Source organism: Palaemon carinicauda, chromosome 28 (assembly GCF_036898095.1).
Source record: "Palaemon carinicauda isolate YSFRI2023 chromosome 28, ASM3689809v2, whole genome shotgun sequence".
Lineage (NCBI taxonomy): Eukaryota > Metazoa > Arthropoda > Malacostraca > Decapoda > Palaemonidae > Palaemon > Palaemon carinicauda.
The window spans coordinates 45,007,725-45,030,703 of record NC_090752.1 but is presented as its reverse complement, the minus strand read 5'-3'; the positions used below and the strand labels follow the sequence as shown (position 1 = coordinate 45,030,703).

At 38.2% G+C, this 22,979-nt stretch overlaps 1 protein-coding gene across 5 annotated transcripts in view; it reads right to left on the bottom strand.

The window, feature by feature from the left end:
* Nucleotides 1-22,979, bottom strand: part of LOC137621550 (calcium homeostasis endoplasmic reticulum protein-like) — a 127,435-nt gene that overhangs the window by 42,867 nt on the left and 61,589 nt on the right. For all 5 annotated transcript variants that reach the window (XM_068351936.1, XM_068351938.1, XM_068351937.1 and 2 more), the window contains exons 6-9: nt 16,436-16,510; nt 16,191-16,302; nt 15,463-15,621; nt 9,598-9,724 (exon numbers count right to left, since the gene is read on the bottom strand). In XM_068351936.1, coding sequence (XP_068208037.1) covers nt 9,598-9,724; nt 15,463-15,621; nt 16,191-16,302; nt 16,436-16,510 — 473 coding nt within the window. The remainder of the gene's footprint in view (nt 1-9,597; nt 9,725-15,462; nt 15,622-16,190; nt 16,303-16,435; nt 16,511-22,979) is intronic.

Below are 22,979 nucleotides of genomic sequence, written 5' to 3'. Positions count from 1 at the left end.
TATACAGTATATATATATATATATATATATATATATATATATATATATATATATATATATATATATATATATATATATGGGTTAAAAAAAAAATTTCCAAAAAAAAAAAAAAATAATAAAAAGATAATATTCATTTGATTGAAATCAGGTTTTTTTTAATTAAAATCATGCTTTTCAATAATACTTCTTTCCAGCTCCTAATTATTTGTTTAAGTGTTAAGAGGGTTTTTATGATATCAAACTTGATCAATGTTAAATGAAACCATAGTTTAATATACATTCCTCATAAAAAAAACAGAATTCATACTAATAATTTAATCGGAGCCGTCAAGTTGTAGTAACTAATACATAAATAAAAAAAAAAAAAACAGCAAAGCAGCCATCAAACAAAAATACAAATTTAATGTACAGCAATATTATCTTAACATACAGTGCACAGTTCGAAATAAAACTAATAACATATTAAGGATTTCTCCATGAGCGTGCTGTATAGTAATGCCTCACAACACAAAATTAATTCGTACCGGAGTGGCTTTCCTTTCATGGAAATTCGCGTTACGAGACCCATTTTACATGTAAATTGCCTAAAGGGTGACACAAAAAAAAAAACGGTCATCACCTACGCTTGAATAACTTTTGAAATAAATAATCAATTCCTTTTATTTTTCAGATTTATCAAGAAAAATTAATGTTCCAAGAGTCTACCAAATTCAACCTTCGAGATGCCATGGACTACTGAGGAAAAGACATTTATAGTTGAGGCATATTTTTGGTGTGCCAGACTTCCTTGACAATGTCTGGTTTTCGGACGAGGCACATTTTCTGTTGTCAGGTCACGTGAACTAGAAGAACAATATCTTCTGGGGTAGCCTACCCCCTGAGCACTGTCTGCAAAGGCCATTACACTCGGTGAAGTGCACTGCCTGGGTCGCCAACTCCAAACATGGCATCATTGGACCATTCTGGTTCGAGGAGGACAACGAGCGGTCTGTGACTATCAACACCGAGCGATATGTCCAGGTGCTTGGCAAGTTCTGGACAGCACTTTGTCATCGGAGAGTTGCCAGGGTCCTCCAGTGGTTCCAGCACGATGGTGCCACCCCCCACACTTCAAACGAATCATTGGCATGGCTACAGCAGCGTTTCCCTGACCAACTGATCAGCCGCAGGTGTGACCCGGAGTGGTCACCGCATTCACCGGACCTGAACCCCCCCAGATTTTCATCTCTGGGGATACCTTAAGGACAGGGTATATGGAAACAGCCCCCAGACTGTCCCTGACCTGAAGGCAGCAATAAGAGTGATACCTAGGGAGGAATGCGGGAGGGTCATCGAGAACTTTGCCTGCCGGATCCAAATGTGCCTGCAGCGCCGGGTAGCTCATTTGGAGCACATTTTGGAGAGCCAGTGAAACAAAGAGTTTTTGTTGTACAAACTTGAAACTTTGGAGATGTCTGCTACACAGGCTTGACCTAATGTAGCTAAAGTTTTGTGTCGATCTAAATAAAATTTTGGAAGTTATTCGATTTTTTATGATGACCGTTTTTTTTGTATCACCCTACAACTAGATCCAAACTCTACAAAAACACCACATTAGATTTTATAATAAAGCTACAGAATAACCACAATGATACTGTGCAGCCAAATATATTTTAACCATTCAATATACCTAAACTAACTATTAATACCTGTAAATTCAGTAATTATAACATAATGCAATAATAAATGGAAAATACTACAATACATACAGTACAACACTGTACAAAATATACAGTACCATATGCACTGTACTATTATAGTTACCCCTACAATTGAGATACATTTTCTATTGCGTGAACAACCCGTTTTCTTAAAAAAAAAAATTTAATGGGTGACTATTTTATTCTTGGCTTGGCTGGCAAATCTCTTTTCTTACCATAGAAAATTTTTTCCAATGTGAGTCAGAAAAACCTTCGCATCTCGTTTCGCAGCGTGAAAATTTCGTAAGCAGATTCTTTCGAGAAGAGAGGTATGACTGTACTAGCAACAAAATTTGAAATTCCTATTAACTCTGTTGAGATAACTTACCGACCTTTATAATTGCATAATTGCAACAAAAACTTCAATTCTTAAGAATAAAGTTTACCTTAAATGTTATTGCTATCAACCAGAGATTTTGTTCTTTGGTTCCGTCATTCAATGAGTTCATTATGCATATTACATAAGATTTTTCAGAGTTTTGACCATCCTTTACATTCAGATCTTCCTGGACAGTGCCATCCTGTTCGTAATACTAGGCATGCAGTTAATTCAAATAGACAGCCCTTCTCCATCATGAGGCTCAATACTACACAGCATTCCAGAAGTTTTATTCCAGCTGTGATCAAGTTGTGGAATGATCTTCCTAATCAGGTAGCTGAATCAGTAGAACTTCAAAAGTTCAAAGTTGCAGCAAATGTTTTTATGTTGAACAGGCTGACATAAGGCTTTTTATAGTCTATATATGAATCATATTTGTTTTAATGTTGTTGATGTTTATCAAGATGTTCATCTTAATTCTTCATTACTTATATCGTTTATTTATTTCCTTGTTCCCTTTCCTTACTGGCTACTTTTCCCTGTTGGAGCTCCTGGCCTTATGGCATCTTGCTTTTCCAGCTAGTGCTGTAGCTTGGCTAGTAACAATAATAATAATAATAATAATATTTATAAATAAAAATTAGTTTTGGAAGCTTTCTCTTTTCCAAGGTAATTTCTGACATCACATTTTATTTGGATTTAAATGATGATTTTTTTAATCTGATTTAAATCATTTTAATTCAAATAAAACCAACTCATGTATGTATGTATATATATATATATATATATATATATATATATATATATATATATATATATATATATATATATATATATATATACGGTATATATATATATATATATATATATGCAAACTTTAAATGCACAAAATGCTCAGAACAGCAATATCTGGAGTACTTGAACACAAAACCAGACTCAACAGAAGTATAATCACCCAATCCATGTAATAAGACCTTTCTGAACCTTACCTTAAAGTGCCAGTACTTTTATTCTAAAATACTGATAGATATGGAAGGAGGATAAAGCGTAAGTTTAATCATGAAGACTTAAAAAAAAAAAAGTTGGACTGAATATCATAAGGTAGATTATTAATACTGTTAAGCATCATCTAAACTAGATAAATGAACTTTAATCACAGTACTAACCAGAGTGGTTCAGTAGGTTTTGAAAATTATGAAGTTTAAATTTTAGAAATCATGCAATCACTCTTCAGAAAAAAAAAAACAAGAAAAATATTTAGGTAGAAAGCTGACCCTTCAAATATGATTTATTCAATATTTCTTTTGTCCATAATGGCAGTCTGACATATATTAGTGAAACTCCAAAGGTTTCTTAACATTCAGAAACATTACACAATAGCTATCTAATGTGTATGAAAGAATGATATCAGTTATTCAGCTTAGATATTCAAACAAGGATACATATATTTCTATACATATCCATCAATCCTATAGATACATCATTTGCAGTTCAAATGTCTCAAGAGACAAGTATTTTTAAGTCTTATATGCAAAATTAGCACAATGGCTATGAGAAATTGTTCTTGCAAGCTCGTGAGTTACAGGGTCTTTTCACTGGCTAGACAGTACTACAATCGACCCTTCTCTCTTGTTACAATTCATTTTCCCTTTGCATACTCACAAACACTGGATAGTCAGGCCTATTCTTTACAGATTCTCCTTTGTCCTCATACACCTGACAACACTGAGATTACCAAACAATTCTTCTTCACTCAACGAGTTATTGCCCTGTAATTGTTCAGGGGCCACTTTCCTCTTGGTAAGGGTAGAAGAGACTCGTTAGCTATGGTAATCAGCTCTTCTAAGAGGACACTCCAAAATCTAACCATTGTTCTCTAGTCTTGGGTAGTGCCATAGCCTCTGTACCATGGGCTTTCCCTGCCTTGAGTTAGAGTTTTCTTGCTTGAGGGTACACCTGAGCACACTATTCCATCCTTATTTCTCTTCCTCTTGTTTTGTTAAAGTTTTTATAGTTTATATAGGAGATATTCACTTTAATGTTGTTCCTCTTCTTAGAATATTCTATTATTCTTTTTTCCTTTCCTAATTGATCTATTTTCCTTGTTGGAGCCCCTGGGATTATAGTATCCTGCTTTTCCTACAAGGATTGTAGCTTAGCAAGTAATAATAATAATAAGAATAATATTAATGTACAATATTCAATTAGAATACTCGTTAACCGGAGTTTTATTAATGTTATCTATGCATGATAATTTATAGCATTTAGCTCTGTGGTGCTTGATTATACTTAGGAAATTATCTATACAGTGTATCGTGTAATAACAAAACTATATTCTCAGTTTTCAGGCACTTTGTAATATTATCTTCAAAATTCAGCATTTACATTTAATTACGCAATATGCATATCCATAAGTTCCCAATAAATTTCCTGTTTGTTTCTTCATTACGGACACAGTTTTCCCTGATTCCAAACAGAATGGCAGCTATGAATATTGTTTGCTTTCTTGCCTTAATTTATAGTTTGTTAGTTTATATTTGGCAGTATATTTTCTTGAAGATCTTTTCTCCATAGTATGTAAGGGTATAATATAAAATGTCAGTCTTATGCTACTTTGTTTACTATCGTACTACCCGCATCACCGCTCCCCCTGGTACACATTCCTCGCCCGTTCCCTCCTTCCCGCTTGCCTTCCGCCTTCAACCATGCAGTCGTCTTTTCCCTTTCATGTTTTCATAATTTTTTTCCTTGTGTTTCCTCAATTTTCTTTACAAAATCCTTTTCCTAACATTTCTGCTTTTCCTTGCTCTCAACCCTCTATTGTTCTCATGTCTCGTAAATCATTCACCCTCTGAATATCTCCTACTGCCTTCCTACCCTCCCCACCAGGTACCTCCAGCCTACCCACCCTCCCCCACACCCAACACACTAACTCATTCCCGCTCTTAAGCCAACAGTTTTTGTTTTTCTTTTTTCTATCTCCAACTTTTATTCTTTCTTTCTTTAACTTATTAGCTCTCTTTTAGTTAGTTAATACTATATTCTATCACTATTTCTTTTTGCTTAAAGCTTGTGCTTAGGGATACTTCATGCCCTTTGTTCTGTCTCTTGACTTATTTCCTTTGCTTTTCCTTCCAGTGATCCTTGACTTCCACAAGACTCTCTGCTATAACACTTTCTCTCCTACTGATGAACTTTGTCTGTCATAATTCTTACATTTTGTGGGCCTAAAAAGAAGTCTCCCTACCATGCAACTTGCCTCTCTTACATGGACAGTCTCTTACACAGAAACCTTTTAAAGTTAATCTCACCAGTCACTTTAACTTATATACCCTGTTTGTTTCAGTACATTCTATAAAATGGTTTCACATTAATAGTCATCCCCCTTATGGAATGCTAATGCAAGAGCCCATGGCTTGCATATTAATATGATAAGTCTCTCTAAAAGCAACCAACCAACCAGCAAAACAGCTGATATCTGTTTCGTTTCATAACAAAACAGCTGTTTTTTGTTCAGCTGTTACTGTAGCTGTATGGGTTTACGCAATGATTAAAACGTTAAAGATACTTTTATTATCATCTTTTAATGTTCTAACCCATTGAAGTAGATGGGATAAATCTCCTTACTGAGTTACTGTAGATGTCCGACAGATTCCCTACAGAAGACGACACCGATGTACTGTATAAATAATTGCGTCATACTAAAAGTTGGCTGCGTAGAACTTCATACAAAAATGGTTAGTGGTGGTAGTATAAAATATGTATACTTAGTTAATCTTAAATTGTATACATATTGTACCGTACAGAATTACAGTACAGTAATTTTGTTTATTGTAAATGTAGGCTATAAACATGGTGAGTAAAGTTGTCCGAACGAAAACGGCGAACACTTACAGTATAGTTAAGCTTTACTATAGTGATAGTAGTATATTTCAGTAATAAAATGTATACAGTAATGCCTCACATGACGAAATCATTTCATTCTGGAGTGGCTTTCGTTTCGGGAAAATTTTGTGTTATGAGTCACATTTTACATGTAAATCGCCTAACTTGTTCCAAACCCTACAAAAACACCACATTAAATATTATAATAAAGCTACAGTATAACCATAATGAAATACTGTACAGCCAAATACATTTGAACCATTCAATATAACTAAACTAACTGTTAATACCTGTAAATTAAGTAATTAAAACATAATGCAGTAATAAATGGAATATAATACAATCGTCGTCGTCGTCGGCGCCCACTCGTGTCCGAGTATTGGGTTCTATCAGAAGAAGGGTGGAAGAAACGACAGAATGCCAATAGCTGGGTATATTGTTTTGGGTGGTCGTGGCTTTGCAACGGTCAAGCACACACACTTGGCCCACATCGTTTTCACCGCGGCTCAAGACATATGAGACAGGCGGCTTCTCCGATGTTGGTTGCATCGGGCTGCCGGGTTCTTGTTATGTCAAGGCCCCCCTTGTTGCCTGCCCGATAGGCATACAGTACAATACTGTACATATACAAAATATACAGTACCATATGTGAGAGATACATTTTCTATTGTGTGAACAACCCATTCTCTTTCTTTTTAATGAGTGACTATTCTATTCTCAGCCTGGCTGGCAAATCTCTTTTCTCATCATGAAACATTTTTCGCAATGTGAGTCAGAAAAATCTTCTCACCTCATTTCGCAGCGTGAAAATTTCGTGAGCAGATTCTTTCTAGAAGAGAGGTACAACTATACAGTACTACAATATCAGCAAGTGTTATACGGTATTTCTAGATATGAAAAACTACACCGTGATCGAAACCAAGTAAAAACTATATTAGGCAATAATTAGTGTGTTAATTATACAACCGTAGGCAAGCAGCAGTGTGTTGTTAGGTTAGGTTAGGAGTTATCCTACCCCAGGGCACCAAGTATTTGTGAATTTGTGTTTTTCGTGCCTGTCTGTTACCTAACCCTAGCGAAAAATGAGGGCTGACTGTATCACTCTGGGATATATTTGGAAATAAATTATTATGGGGAGGCTTGTTAATAAATCCACATATATGTATTGTTTCATATGCTGCAAATCTGAAAAGTTGTGTACGTTATTTACCACCCATAAAGCTTGCTTGTATTGAGGTTAAAGCCAGTTTCTCAAAATTTCACATTTTTACTTGCATTCTTCGGGTAATGTACAGTATTATTTGCAGATTTCTAATGCTAAGTTTCACATTTTGATATGCGCTTTTTACATTATCCTGTACCTGGCATTTCTAACTCTAAATTTTCATGTTTGACTCGCATTCTTTTGCAATTTTTTATAATGTACAGTATTATTTGCCAGTTTCTAATTCTAAATTTTGCATTCTGACTTATGCTTCTTAACATTATGCTGTATTTGGCAATTTATAACACTAGATTTCATGTTTTAATTTGTGATCTATGGCAATTTTTCACTTTTAAGAAATTTGGTTTCAAATTTAGGCTTTCCACATTATGAAAAAAATTGCGGATAACAAGAGTTGACTGTACTTCAATTAGTATCTTTGATACTTTGGTATACAGTATATGCAAAAAAGATTCTACCATTGAACAATGATATCTTTTGATAGACTTTATAGTTTTTTTATAAAGCAATTACAAAAATAATAAAAATAAGCTTAACTTAACAGACTAATACATCCATTCAGCCAGCTAACGTTAATATAGAGGTATTGTATTCAAGTGAAATATCAATAAAGTAAATGAACGTTAGTAAAATGTTTCTTCGGTCAGATGTACATTGATTAAATGATCGTGCGGGCAAATGTTCTTTAGACATTTGTGCAGTAACAGTGTGTACAATGTACAATCTAAGGTAAAATATAAGGAAAAAACTAAACTTCATGAATTGTAGATTTTTGTACATTCTGTCTTACTAACCAAATAGCCATTTCCCCATGTAAGGAAGTGTTACCTTTTTCTATCAAGGTGCTGTCTGATGAAAGAGGGTTAAAATAATGTTGGTAAGGCTAGCTTTGCTCACTAGCACACCCTTAAATCATCACTTTAAAATATAGGGGACCCCAACACATTTTTGCACAAGGCCCTCAAAAGGCTAAAACTGATCTTAATAAAGACTAAACATATGCTGTATACCAAGACAAAACCAAAAGCTAACTTCTCTATTAATCATTTAAATCAAACAGAACTAAGCTCATCAAATATGCATAGAAACTCGACATGCTATTCTCAGCTTATACTAGAACAAAATGCCAATAGCCCTCTTTCAAGCTAGAAATAAACCAATGCCTTAACCCAACCACACAAACACATCACACCAATCTGTTAAGAACTGAAAAGACACCAAACCACAATGGATTACAGGAATATGGCAATTCTCTTGGATAAATGAAGTTAAAATTCTTGAAGTCACGACTGGAACTATTGTTTGATAATATTAGTACCAGCCAGCACATACTTCCAGCTAATGGCAATTTTCATTTAAAATGAGATTGAAGAGTCAAGTAGATTTTATAGCACATAAAGGAGCTAGATATGAGCAATTGATTTGTGATAACACAAAACCTATACTGTATCTGCCAATTTAATGACTACTTTCAAATTAGAGGGTCAAGCGAAATATAATATAATGTAATAAACAGTTGATAATTTATCTTTAAAACAGAGTAGAATACATCACACATCACATAACTGTATAGGAATGACTTCAGGTTACAATTTCTTTGTTTGATAGCATAGGAAGGAACCTTTGAGATAATGTGTCTATAAATCCTAGTTTTAAAGAGGGCACAAAATTTTAAGAACCTTTTTCCAAGCTACTGTACTTTTAATCATCATCAGTAAAACACAGTGATTTAAAAGATGAATAATGAATCATTTCAAACCCCTGTGTTCTACATAACAAAAATACAGTATATTCATCATAATCTTTAAAAAAAAAAACTTCATTTGCTAAACAAAGTAAACAGTAAGGCTAAAACTTCTATCTTTTCACATTAAAGGTCAAATGACACATAAATTAGAACGGTTGCAGTTTTGCGACTTCAACTTTATAACGAATTAGTTCTTAGTGACTGGTTAAATGACTTATTAATAATAACCATTTAGTAACTATTTGTTGTTACTTTAAAGTTAAATATGTTAGCATGATTGGTTTAAAATAAAGAGTTCATTACAATATACGTACGTCAGTTTTCCTTTCAGTCTTAAAACCTCATTATCAAATTTTTTTTTATCATGAGAAATATTGGGGCGGCTGTCTGATGGAAAGGGAATAGGGTAGTAACATAATCATACATATTTTGGAAAAACATTCTATAATTAAATTAAGACTCCTAGGGGGTTGCACATTACTTCAGCCAACATGCTTGGTAACTTGAAGGGAATCAAACATCTCTTTTGTCTACTTTTAGACACATTTTTTCATTAAAGCTTATGGTAGAGTAAAAAACCTATCTAAATATTACAGCCATATTTCCAAGGTATCTAATAAATTATAGAAGCTGTTGGTGCAAACATTATTAAACAATCTTAAGACTTAAAAACAGATCTAACCTTGCGCTGCAGCCACTGCAGCTGCCGCTGCTGCTGCCTGCTGCTCCATTTGTTGCTTCTGGCTTGCAAGAGACTGTATCTGACCATTGGCATGTTGCACAAATGCATTGTGCTGTTGCTTGTACCCCTAAAACAGCAATGAAAACTCAAGAAATTAGGGGAAAACTACATGGACAACTGATAAAATTAAATACAATCATAGGGTCCTATGAAACTGCTGAAAACTTTTAAAATAAGAGTACAAATCAAACAACTTTCTAGGGTGTGCTTCATCTCTAGTAATTTGGGTCTAGCAATCTTACAACTGAGGCTCTATATTGAAAATTCATTACTGAATAGAAATAAAAATGATTAAGACAATTCTATACCATCTGTAGCTAGCATGAACATCACTAAAGAAACTCACAAATTTCATTATGTTATACATTATAGTACATGAATTAATTTCTACACCAACTCAATAACAATGCTACCTAAGTTATTGCACTTGTCTTATACTCAAAGTTTATTATAAAACAAATTTTAGAAGTAAATTTTTTTTCCCTAGCTATACAAACTTGAGTCCTTTAAAATAGGGAGTCTTAATTGGAGCTGAAACGGCTGTTGAAATCGTTAATGAGGTACTAAACGACAGGTAGTGAGCACAGAAGAGTAGCCACCCTCCCCACTCACTATCCTATCAAACTCTTCACTTTCGACATTTAGCTTAGGATTGATTATTAGATATTATCTAGAATCATAATTGGCTTTGGACTGATGGATGGCTGAGGTGGGAAGTCAAACCTTAAAAGACTTAGATTTGCAAAGCCAGGAAAAATACAAATTACTTTAAAAAATTTTTATGGCCCGATGCATACTGTATAAACAAACCTTACAATCTTTAAAATAGGGAAGCTCACTTATTCGTTGGTAGGAAGTTCCCCTAGAACCCCTTGCACAGAGTGAGGGAGTTGACTCTAGCAACCTCATAACAAACATTTATAGGGATGAGTTGACTGATTGAGCCTGACCAGTACTTGGTTATGTAGCTGGTACTTGATTGATGAACAATTCTTTCTCCCCCAAAGGGGAGTTGCAGTCTGGAATGAAATACCTGGCACAATATGGCCAATGAGTAGGCAGTCATTTCACCATCCTCCCTTAGAATTACTACTTACTGATACAGTCTAATAAGAATGGTGCTAAAAAATGTAGCTTACCATCATCAATGTCAGATACAGTAAGTAATCAGTACGCACGTTTCATTCCCTCACAGCTTATCATGCTACCTTTCCTTCAGGCTTATATTATACACTTTACCATAGACATGATGCACCCTGTCCATTATGGGAGCTGGGTTGGCTACCCAACTACTAGAGCTGCCACCCCAGGGCAAAGAACCAAAGTGTTGAAGGACTCATGGGTATGCTCCCTTGAGTAAAAGGCTGTGAAGGTTATCTGTCAATTCTCCTTCATCACCAATCCAACTGCAAAATTCTACAGTATAAATTGGAACCAATACCTCTAACTTTATGAGCTCTAGTTCAAGCTTGTACCTCGACTACCTCAGAGGTTGATTGTCTCAGAAAGCCAGAAAGAGACTGTTCGAGCTAGACACCTCTTTCTTGGATGGTTACAGATGAGTCACTGACATTCAAGCCAGAGATGTAGAGTCCTCTTTAGATATAACCTCAGAGACCTCATGGGACACAAAACCATCTCCTCTTGATTATCACCACACGCTTCATGAAGCAAGGGGAGAAAGGTCTTGAAGATAGTCTGCTACTCGCCAACTCTCTTCACCAATGTTACTGCTAGCAAAACAACAGTTTTAAGTCTTATGGCTCATATGGGTCAAACTTAAGCGATTTGACAACTCGGGTAATACAGTTCAAAGCTCTTCACATGCATAGACAATTTCCACAAAGTGAAGTTTATGCTCATCAGTTGGTAGACAAGGCTCAAGGCTGAGGCGTAGCCTTCCACTGTAAAGACTGACAGGCACTTCTTGGTAAATATCGACGAGTAAGTCCATAATCTGCAATAAGGACGATAACATCGAAATATCACTCGGTTTGTGGTCATCTAGGAACAAAAAGGTTCATCTGAGACCTAGAGTGATCAATAATGAACATGGGGAAAGGCATAGGCTTCCCAGTTGTACCAGGCTGACAGTTTAATGGTGTGATTTGCCACCCATATATTTAAATTGGCAACATACAAAGAGACAGGGAAACCATATGTGTTGTTTGTTGACTAAGGTACTACGACAGTACTGTTGCTCATCAACCCTTCTGAGTGCTTTCTCAAACGTTCTTGCAATGCTTTGATATTTAAAATGTTGATGGAAATGCATGTCTTCTACTGACCACATACCTGACATGACCAGGTACCCAGGGTGAAAACCTCAACCCTTCTTTGATGCATATAAGAACAATTTCATGTCTGGAGGTGGGGCATCAAGAGACTAGTGAGGTTTCCTTTGTCCAGCCACCAGGGAAGATCAGACCATACCTCCTGTCCCATTAGAACTGGAGGCCGACCAGCGACCAGCTATCCCCCATCACCACTGATGGGATCTCCGGTGGAGATCTGGTAGTATCCTCTGGACAGAACAGAAACAACTCTGAGGTTGATGTGACTGTCTAATGGAATACTTTTACTGCTGCTGTGTTTATCAGCATGCTTAGATACTTTAACCTCTGCATGGGTGTGGGATTAGACTTCTCCTAGTCTATCACAATCGCCAGAAAGCAGCAAAGGGTGAGGTTACCTCAATCCTATATCAAATGCCTTTCTCTGGAAGCCCGGAACACCCCATCATCAGTACATATCAAAAAACGTATCCCGTACAAAACCTAAGCTGCTATCATCGTGAACAGCAGTGAAAAGTCCAAACAGAGGGTCCTTTACTAGTTTACTGTTCAACTGAGGATAAAGTGGAGGTATTTTCAAGAATAACAATGAATGGGTTCTTGAGAGTACACATTCTTCAAATCCACTGTAAGCATGAAGAATCCTTCTCTGATGGAACTCAATACAGCTCATATCATTCCACCCTGAATCTGATTGCTGGTCTCCAGGAGGAATCAACTGTATAAGCCCAGAGATTCATCTTGACATCTTGAATATCTTTGAGCAGAACCTTCTCCAACATCCCTTTCACCTCTACAATTCTAGGGATTTCGGTGATATTAGAGGATAGTTACGAATGCTATGTTTGCAAGATAGAAGCAGGACAGCGGTCCAAAAATGGTAGTACGAATACTGAAGAACAATAATAAAAGCCCAATGGCATAAATTCATCGCACTACTATTCACTACGATTCTTGAGGTTGTTGCACTGTGGTAGAGAGCTAGCGCACACCTGTGTAATAAAGAGATGTTAATTGCCGCTCATCTGAAGATCGCACGAGAGAATGATTAACTAGCAAAAGGCGAGAAGCGCATGGTTGGCGATGTTTACTTTCCTCAAGGGATAGCGAAGAGTTGTTAATGGCCGACGGGAAGGTTGGTTTGCAACCAAAGGTTACTGACAAGCTGGCGAGGCCTGACGAGTCGGGGAAGAACCAGCTGATGGCGCTCAGCGAGTTGGTGATCGATGAGTCGTCGATTGGCGAGTTGGATATCGGCGAGATGGAGAGCAGCATGATGGAAATCTGCGAGATGGAGAGCAGCACGATGGAAATCTGCGAGATGGAGAGCAGCACGATGGAAATCTGCGAGATGGAGAGCAGCACGATGGAAATCTGCGAGATGGAGAGCAGCACGATGGAAATCTGCGAGATGGAGAGCAGCACGATGGAAATCTGCGAGATGGAGAGCAGCACGATGGAAATCTGCGAGTTGGAGAGCAACACGATGGAAATCTGTAAGCTGGGGATCAATGTGTTGCAGATCGGTGTGTCAGCGAGCTAGAGATTGGTGAGCAGGAGATCGGCAAACTGGAGATCGGCAAACTGGAGATCGGCAAACTGGAGGTCAACGAGGTGGAGATCGGCGAGGTGGAGATTGGCGAGCAGGAGATTGACGAGTTGCCTATCGAAGACCTGGAGAAGGGATGTAAACCTTGGAAGGACGCACATCTGCAGGAGTGGATCGCGAACAAATCCTTGACCGTAAACGACGTGCAGCTGTCTGAATAGGAGAGTCACGAACCAAGGTGGTCTGTTGAACGCCACAAGGTTGGCAAACAACGAGACCGTGGCAAATCCAAGATGGGTGAAGGTTGGGAACCAGCAGAACCAGAAGGGGGAGGATTCCTTCGAAGAGGAATCCTGCGAAAAGATCGGCGAAGCGTCGAAGAGACATCTCTTCGCCAAAGGCGAAGGAGCCCATCTGAGGTGAAGAGGTCAAGCTCGGCAAGGGCGACAACCATGATGTTCTCAAGAACAAGAGAGGTAATCACTCGCAGGAGACATGCCTAGAACTTTGCTCTACCCCCGAAGGATGGTCGGAGAGCGGGGGAGCGCAGTCTTCGGCGGTGGCAGAAAGCACAGAGGACAAGGCAGGAACAGAGTCAGTCACCAGGGCACCATGAATCCTCAGACACCACAAGGGCCAAAGAATCAACCTCAGAGGCAGAAGAGCGCTGCACCTCCCTGAATAAGATGCAGCCACTCCTGTAAAGAGGGAGAAAGAGTCAAGGACTCACTCGGGGGGAGAGGCGGGGCTGCTTTGCTAGGGAAGCAACACCGTCTATCAAGGACCGAGGTTGTCCAGGAGTTAAATGGCCTGCGCTGCTACTCGACGGTACCCAGGAGGAAACCACTCGAGAAAAGCTTCAGAGGAAGGTCGGGGGGCAGAAGAAGCTTTGGGTTTCTTCTACTTCGATGTGACCTTCGAAGGAAAAGAATCCCTTTAAGACTTCTTCTTTCGCCGTCACCCTAACCTTTCCTACTGGGATGCAAACCACTCCCAACATTCATTACATTTATTGTCCGCATCACACCGTTGCCCCATACAAGCCGGACACAAAAGGCAGAGATCGGTATCCTCGGCAGAAATGAATGTTCTGCACGAGCAACCCTTGCGTCCAGGGCAAGCACGCATGTCCAGAAGAAGGGTGCACACACACACACACACTGAAAAGAAAAAGCAAAACAGGTTAATAATGGCAGACCAAAAAGGTGAGGAGGAAGAGTAGTAACAACCATTCTCCATCAGAGCCAAAAGCAAAGTGAAGTACTGTCACAGGTTTGTGAATGAGAGGGGTAGCTACTACTGCCCTAACCCTGCTAACTAGCAGGATTTGTGGTTAACCCTCACTAAGCTCTAATGGCTCGTCCTTTCCGCTTCGCCGAAAGTAATACCCCTATAAATAGTTACAGAACAAAACTAGTTTAACAATAGCAGTCAAATTTCTTGGCCACGTACTAATGTATTTGGAACATAAAAGAATAAAAACGTTAACTTGTATGAGCAATCACAGCACAGGAAATACATTGAAATATACATACAGCTTACTTCACGTGAGCTAACTCGGAACCATGTGAGAATTATAATCAAGCCAATAGCAGATAAAACTAACCCTTTGAATCCCATAATACCTTACAATACTCAAGGTTTTTAAATCATTTTAGTGATTTTATTTTTGCTTTAACTATGCAAAAACTACATACCAATGGAAAGAAAATCTATTTAGCTACACTATTTAAAATAGATATGCTAAGATAAATTAAGTAATATCCTAAAAGAAGGGCCTAGGGCTTGAGTGATCATTTATTTGTGCCAGGCTGGGATTGAAAAGGTTAATTTCCATGTACACGATTTTAAAGTAGCATTTCTGCTTGCTTTCCAAAAAAATTAATTGCTGTCCAACATTAAAAATCCCTGGTAAACTGAAAATTAACCAATATTTTTAATATAAAACATAATTATACTAACCTCAAAAGTTGCATCAATGTGTTGATTAATGGTGGCAACAACTTGTGGGAACTCATCAATCATTGCCTTTTCAAAATTGCCCCAAGACTCAACAGGGTTCTTCAGCTGCATAACCACATCATCCTCAAGTTTTATTTTTGATTCCCACAAGTTGAGTAACTGTAAAGAAAGTTTCAAACATTTCTTAAAAGGAAGTATAAAGAACTGAAATCTTTTTTTTTGTAAAATTAATGGAATGATTAAAAAAAAAAAGCTGAAAATCTATGAGAAATAGCTATATCAGATTATATAAAGGCTCTGTTTATATGCAAGGCTGCATCCACGAAATGTTTATCTGCAACATCGAGACTACATGGATCCCAGATGCCCTGCTCACATTTTAGATGTGTACACTATGGTGAAGTGATAGGGCACTGCAAAAAGCATTCAGCCCTAGTTGCAGTGCACTGCACCCAGGGTTTATAAAAACAAAGGTTTGACAGAAAAGTTTCCAACTTGATTATCAATATTTTTTTCAGTATAACTCAATGCAGTAAACAGCTCCAATTCTGATCACAAAGGAGGTATCATTACTAATTAGCAACATTGCTAAAACACACAACACAAAAATTAAAACTGCACTAATGAATAACAGATCATAAATATCAATCATCCAAGAGGATTTCTCCAAATTTTCTATTTTCAACATTCTACAGACAATTTTCATATTAAAAAAAAATAGTGATTACCTTGTCAAGCTTTGATTTTTGGTCCTCTGAAGCGATCGTCATGGCATTGCAGAACATCGGTGCTAAAACCTTTTCTAAAGCTTCTTTAAGGTCATCTGCATTTTTCCTCACGCTGTCAACAGGAACATGAAGAATGTAAGCAAAAATAATAATTTCAAATATTTTTTTAAATTCTTTCCAAATATGGCCATCAGTATTATCAAGTAGAACCAGTGCAGAAACGCCACAACAATCACTCTACTCACCAATGATGAAGGACGTCATTCATCAGGTATATGATGTGAAGTTTATGGTTGAATGGACCATTATTTGCAGTAGCCCTGAGGATGAATTATTTTATTGAGGAAAATTAATTTCACTTAAAAATGCATTACTTATGTGCTAAAACAATAAAGGAAAAATCAAAGATAAATCTGGTTGATGATGCAGGTAAATATGACAAATTTGAATGTAATTTGTATTTCTAATAATACAAACCTTGAGCTCTTTATTAGTGAATATATTTTTGGTTAAGCTGGAAGACTAGCCATAAGACTTTTAGTGAGGTGTAACTACCCAACCATTAATTAGCGGTGGGAGGGTAGCCAGCTACCCAGTGCACACACACTCACCAGTGTTGTCTCGTTTCTTTTGATTGCAGGCAGGACTTACAGGGGGACAGGAGATGGCATGCCAAATTTATACAAAGAGCTACAGGTTTGTATCGTTAGGAAAAATCACAAATTTTAAGTAATTTGTATTTTTCCTAACAATACTTACCTCGAACTACTTTCTTAGGAGTATCTGGGATCTCCTCCCATCCGACCAGAGTTTTGTGTAGTTTACCCTAAACCCATTTTCTATGAGGGGTAACCTCAGGCGGAGTGATACGCGCCCTGAGGCTAACCCCGGGTCAGAGTTCCATATTGTCATTTATTCCGACACTAAATACAAACCCTTTTCGCTCTTTATCAGGGATGACTCACCCTTTAGGAGGATGGAAGTCTGAACCAATTGGCTGGTTTGTGACCCGGGGAAAAACCCTGACACTTTGTTAAATTCCATGCAACCCATGGTTAGCTGCCTGAGCAATCTGTGTGATTGTGTGATACTAGCAGTGTGACTAGTCTAAGTAAGAATTCTCAGAAACGTAAGAATCTTTGAATCAACCATAGACGTTACCCAATCCCACCTCGCCAGGGCATATGGGGATGTCATAAGTATTATTTTTATGCTAGGTTACACAAGGGAAATGGTTTTACCTGCAGACAGATGAGGCCAGCTTGCAGAGGACCGTAGGTGCTGTTCCCCAACAGAGGGGAAGATGAAAGAAAGAAAGAGCCAGTCATTCTTAACATTCATCTCAGACTAGTCCAAGTTAACCTCTGCCCTCAACCATCTGCTACTTGTCCATCAAGGAGCCTGAGGTATTCAACCCAATTGTTGTGCAGCTACCACAGGTTGAATGGAGAACGTCTCCATGTTCCTTAAACCCCCTAGACCAGGCCAATGCTGCACTGGCCTTGAGATGTCACTAGGTGTCATAAGTGTGGTAAAAAATGGTGTCCTTACCCTCTTGAGAGACTATCACTGGGTCATCTAGTCCATTGGCGATGCAGGCCAAGACCTTCCAGAAAGTGTTGTTTGACTCCCTCTATTCCCCTTCAGTACCCCTATGACTAGCAACCTTTGGGAGATAGTCCTCAATCTCAGAGTTCGGACTGTCAGCAGCCACGAGCTCTCACCTGTAGAAGCCTGGGGTGGGTCATGGTCATCATCAAGTGTAGAGTCTAAAGGAGCAATTTTACCGACGTTCTTGCTGCTATTGGGAAAGTTCCGCGAGTCCTCTCCTGGTTCTGCTGGGATGATCTGGCTAAGGTGTTTTAGGGGACCGTTTTGGTGTCCTTACTCTCCCTACAGTGAGGAAGGTTTGATTGATTTAAAATTCCATCACATCCTGACATTGGAGGTCATTGACGCCGATATTGTTTGTTATGAATTAAGAATAAAAAAGTATTCAATTTGAAACTATAAAAGCGAAGATGTCCATATAAAATCTAAATAGATTTCAGAAGACCTGCTTCGGAAATTGATCTAAAAATACCGCTAGCATAGTACAGCACATCATGAAAAGGGCAAGGATGAACCTACCATCCTTACCTCAAGCCTCAAACAGATATCTATTTCTTAAGGTGCTATAAGTGGGGCATTTGGTCAACAAATGACTCTGTGAAGGGTACCAAACAGTTGTCGCAATATAGCTGGTGTTGGCCAGTTAGCAGAAACTTGTGCCAACCGAGTGTGACCAATGCGGAGATGACAAAGAATAGGCTACCATTTGTGGGGCATCATGTTATACCACAAAGGAGATATAACACTTGGTATTTCTCTCATCTTATTATCAACTAAACCATCTCAATGCTTTTGCCAATCATTATTAATAAAAGTCTTCATGCAAGGTAAAAAATCATCACAGAGAATGGGATACCCTCTTAGTAGCAACTCGGCTGCAACATTCTTTGCCAGTAAATCTGCCTTCTCATTTCCAGTCAGACATATGTGTGCTGGAACCCAGCAAAATCAAACTGCTATACCTCTCAGAGCAATAATGAAAAGTCCACTATAAAATCTTTAAAACTAAAGGTTACTGGAGTTAAAAACTTCTAAAGCTTGCTGGACATTTCTTGCATCACTAAAGATGGTAAATTTGTCCTCCTCCTCCAACGCTATTTTCTCAATAGCGGTTAGTATGCCATATAGTTCAGCAGTAAATAAGGAAGATACTACAGGAAGTGCACCTCTATAATAAAGAGAACTACTACTGTATATACTACAAATCCAATGCCAGCATTAGATGTGGAGCCATCATTATATATAAAAGTCGATTCCCTATGTTCTTTAACAAGTTCCATAAAGAGTGAGCAAGCTTCTAAGTCAGTCATGATCTTTTTAATATCAATAAAATATTTACAAAAAGATATCTCCTGTAATTTCCATGGAGGGGTTGATGATATCCTAAATGGGAGCACTTTATTTCTACCTATATCTAGACTGTTTGTAATGTTTTACCCGGAAACCATAGGATTGAGAAGATTTTGGATGCAACTCAACATATCTACAATGCCTTACAAGGTTTGCAGTCTGACAGGCTAGAGAATTAGGAAGTCCTTGCAACCTACACCAATACTGAACAATTAAAGACTTTCGGTATAGATCTAAAGGTAATTCTCCAGTGTCAACAAGTGGACTTAGGATAGAAGTTCTAAACGCTACTGTGGACAATCTGATTCTAGCATGGTGTATAGAATCTAATATCTTTATTCGGCCTGAGGTGACTGAGAAGTATATTTCACAACCATAACCAATTTCTTAAAAAAATAAGGCCTTGTATGATCTCAAAAGTTTTGCGATCTGCCCTTATGATGTAGAGGACAAAACTTTTAAAAGATTCAGGGACTCAAGACTTTTTACTTTTAACGCTTTTATGTGAGGAACCCAAATAAGTTTACAATACAAAATTAATCCTAAAATTATAGCTTCACTTACACATGGGATCCATTGACCTTTAATGTATATTTCTGGGTCTGAATGTACTCCCCGAATATGACAAAAATGGACAACAACCTTGTTCTTGTCAAAAACTTAAATCCATTCATATCGGCCCACTGAATAATTTTATCAATTGGGAGTTGCAGTTTTCTCTCAACCCTTGACATTTTAATTCCTGCAAATGATATGGAGATATCATCCACAAAGAGTGTTGAGAGAATATCTTGGGGAATAAGAGGATATCTTATTAATGGCTAATGCAAATAGTGTTACACTTAGCTCACTACCATGGGGAACTCCTTCCTGACATTACCTCTCTACAGTTTCACCTACTTCAAATTGAAAAATTCTATGTGAAACAAATGCTTGAACGAACAATAGTAACTCTCCTCTCAATCCCATAATATGAAAAGTTTGAAGCATACCATATCTCCATGCAGTATCATATGCCTTTTCAAGGGAGAAAAAAAAAAAAAAAAAAAAAAAAAAAAACTGTTACATGTTGTTGTTTGAAAGCAAAGGCTTCACAAATAGTGGACCCAAGTCATACCAACACATCAGTCGTTGAGCACTTTTTTCTAAATCCACACTAGATAGGTGATAAAATACCTTTCTTTTGACAAACTCTCGCGAGGAGAAGGAGGGTCCCAGTCTCGATGACGGTATGCTTCCTGGAAGCATGAAGGGTAGGTGTGTGCTGAGCTATAGTGAAACAAGCAAGAGAGTAGTCTCTGGAAGAATTGCGACAAGCAGAATAACGATCACGAGCTGGCGAGCAACTGTAACAGGGGTGAGGAGAATGAGGAGAACGTTGATCCCATAGAATGTTGTAGTCATGCCTTCTGTTGTAGTACGATGCACACAGCACTCCACTGATGAGTATCCTCTGCCGAAGAGTCATGCTCCAAAGGACTGAAGAACTGCGGAGAAGCAGGGCGACGCCTTAAAGATTGCCAAAGCGGAAAATACTCGAGAAGACCCCTTCCGTGAGCGAGATAGGTGTTCACCCAGAGGAGCAGGAACATGCCTCCGACCTTGCTTCTCCCCCGTTGGCTGAGTGAACTCAGCAGAAGAAGCAGCGCAGACTTCGGCAGCAGAAGCAGCAGCAGGGAACTGCGAAGAACTTGGACCGGGCTGAACGTTGCTGGCATCAGAAGCAGGGAAATCCTTAGGCACAAGAACCTTGGTGCTCCTCAGCAGGAGAATCGACTCTACCTCCGAAGAAGCCGGTGTTTGCTTCTTCTCAGTTCCCAGCTGTAGAAGCTGCATTCCTTTGATGGGGAGCAAGCAACATCCAGCAAAAACCAAACCCATAAGATATCATCAAATGAAAAGTTACCCCCAAGGGAAAGGGAAGCGCCAGTTCACTAGGGAAAGCAACAGTGTCCTTCAATCCACGTGGTTGAGCCTGTGTTAATTGGTCAACAATCCTGTTTGATCTGTCCCTGGAGGAAACCGAGCAAGCAAGAGCTTTGTGACGAGATCGGGGGGTCATAGAAGTCCTAGGTTTCTTCGACTTCAAGGAAGACCCAAAAGGCGAAGAATAATTATTATTATTATCAAAGCTACAACCCTAGTTGGAAAATCAAGATGCTATAAGCCCAATGGCTTCAATAGGGAAAAATAGCCCAGTGAGGAAAGGAAATAAGGAAATTAATAAATGATATCAAATTAACAATAAATCATTCTAAAAACAGTAACGTCAAAACAGATATGTCATATATAAACTATAAAAAGATTTATGTCAGCCTGTTCAACATAAAAACAATTGCTGCAACTTTAAATTTTTGAAGTTCTACTGATTCAACTACCCTATTAGGAAGATCATTCCACAACTTGTAGTATTCAGCCTCATGGTGGAGAAGGCCTGGCAATTAGAATTAACTATTATGAACAGGATGGAATTGTCCAGGGAGATCTGAATGTAAAGGATGGTCAGAGTTATGAAAAATCTTATGCAACATGCATAATGAACTAATTAAACAATGGTGCCAAAGATTAATATCTAAATCAGGAATAAGAAATTTAATAGACAGTAAGTTTCTGTCCAACAAATTAAGATGAGAATCAGCAGCTGAAGACCAGACAGGAGAAAAATACTTGAAACAAGGTAGAATGAAAGAATTAAAACACTTCTTCAGAATAGATTGATCACCGAAAATCTTGAAAGACTTTCTCAATAAGCCAAATTTTTTTTGCAATTGAAGATGACACAGCCCTAATGTGTTTCTCAAAAGTAAATTTGCTGTCGAGAATCACACCTAAAATTTTAAGACATACAAAGATAAAAAAACATTATTAATACCAAGATCCGGATGTTGAGGAGCCACTGTCCTTGACCTAATTACAATCATACTTTGAGTTTTGTTAGGATTCAACTTCATACCCCATAATTTGAACCATGCATTAATTTTAACTAGATCTCTATTAAGAGATTCAGCAACCCCAGATCTACATTCAGGGGATGGAATTGATGCAAAGAGAGTAGCATCATTTACATATGCAACAAGCTTGTTTTCTAGGCCAAACCACATGTCATGTGTATATAGCATGAAAAGTAATGGGCCAAGAACACTACCCTGTGGAACACTAGATATCACATTACTATACTCACTATGGTGCCCATCAACAACAACTTTTTGAGATCTATTATATAAAAAATCAATAATAATGCTAAGAAACAACCCACCCACTCCCAACTGTTTGAGTTTGAAAACAAGGGCCTAAAGATTAACATGGTCAAAGACAGCACTAAAACAAGGCCAATCATACAAACTTCCTGACCACAATCAAAGGATTTCTGTACTGAATTGGAGATTGTAAGACTTCTTATGCCGCCGCCCAAATCTCGCTCCCTGGGAGGAAGACCACTCCCAGCATTCTCACAGGTGCCATCCTGCGTAAACAGCCGTCCTCTGCAAGCTGGGCACAATGAGTGATGGTCAGTCTTAACTGGGATATAAGCGCACTTCACGCTCTGGGCAAATACGCATGTTGATGGCAAAAAAGGAAACAGTCACACTTGGAAAGAGAAAAAGCAAAACAGAATTTGTCAAATGGCAGTCAACAAAGTTGAGAGGCTGAGAGAGACAACGTCTGCTCTTAGCTGAGCCAAAAGAAAAAGTAGCGAGACATCACAGGCGTGTGTGTGTGTGTGTGGTGTGTGTGTGTGGTGTGTGGTGTGTGTGTGTGTGTGTGTGTGTGTGTGTGTGTGTGTGAGCAGAGTAGCTGGCTACCCCACAACCAACCGCCCGCTAACTA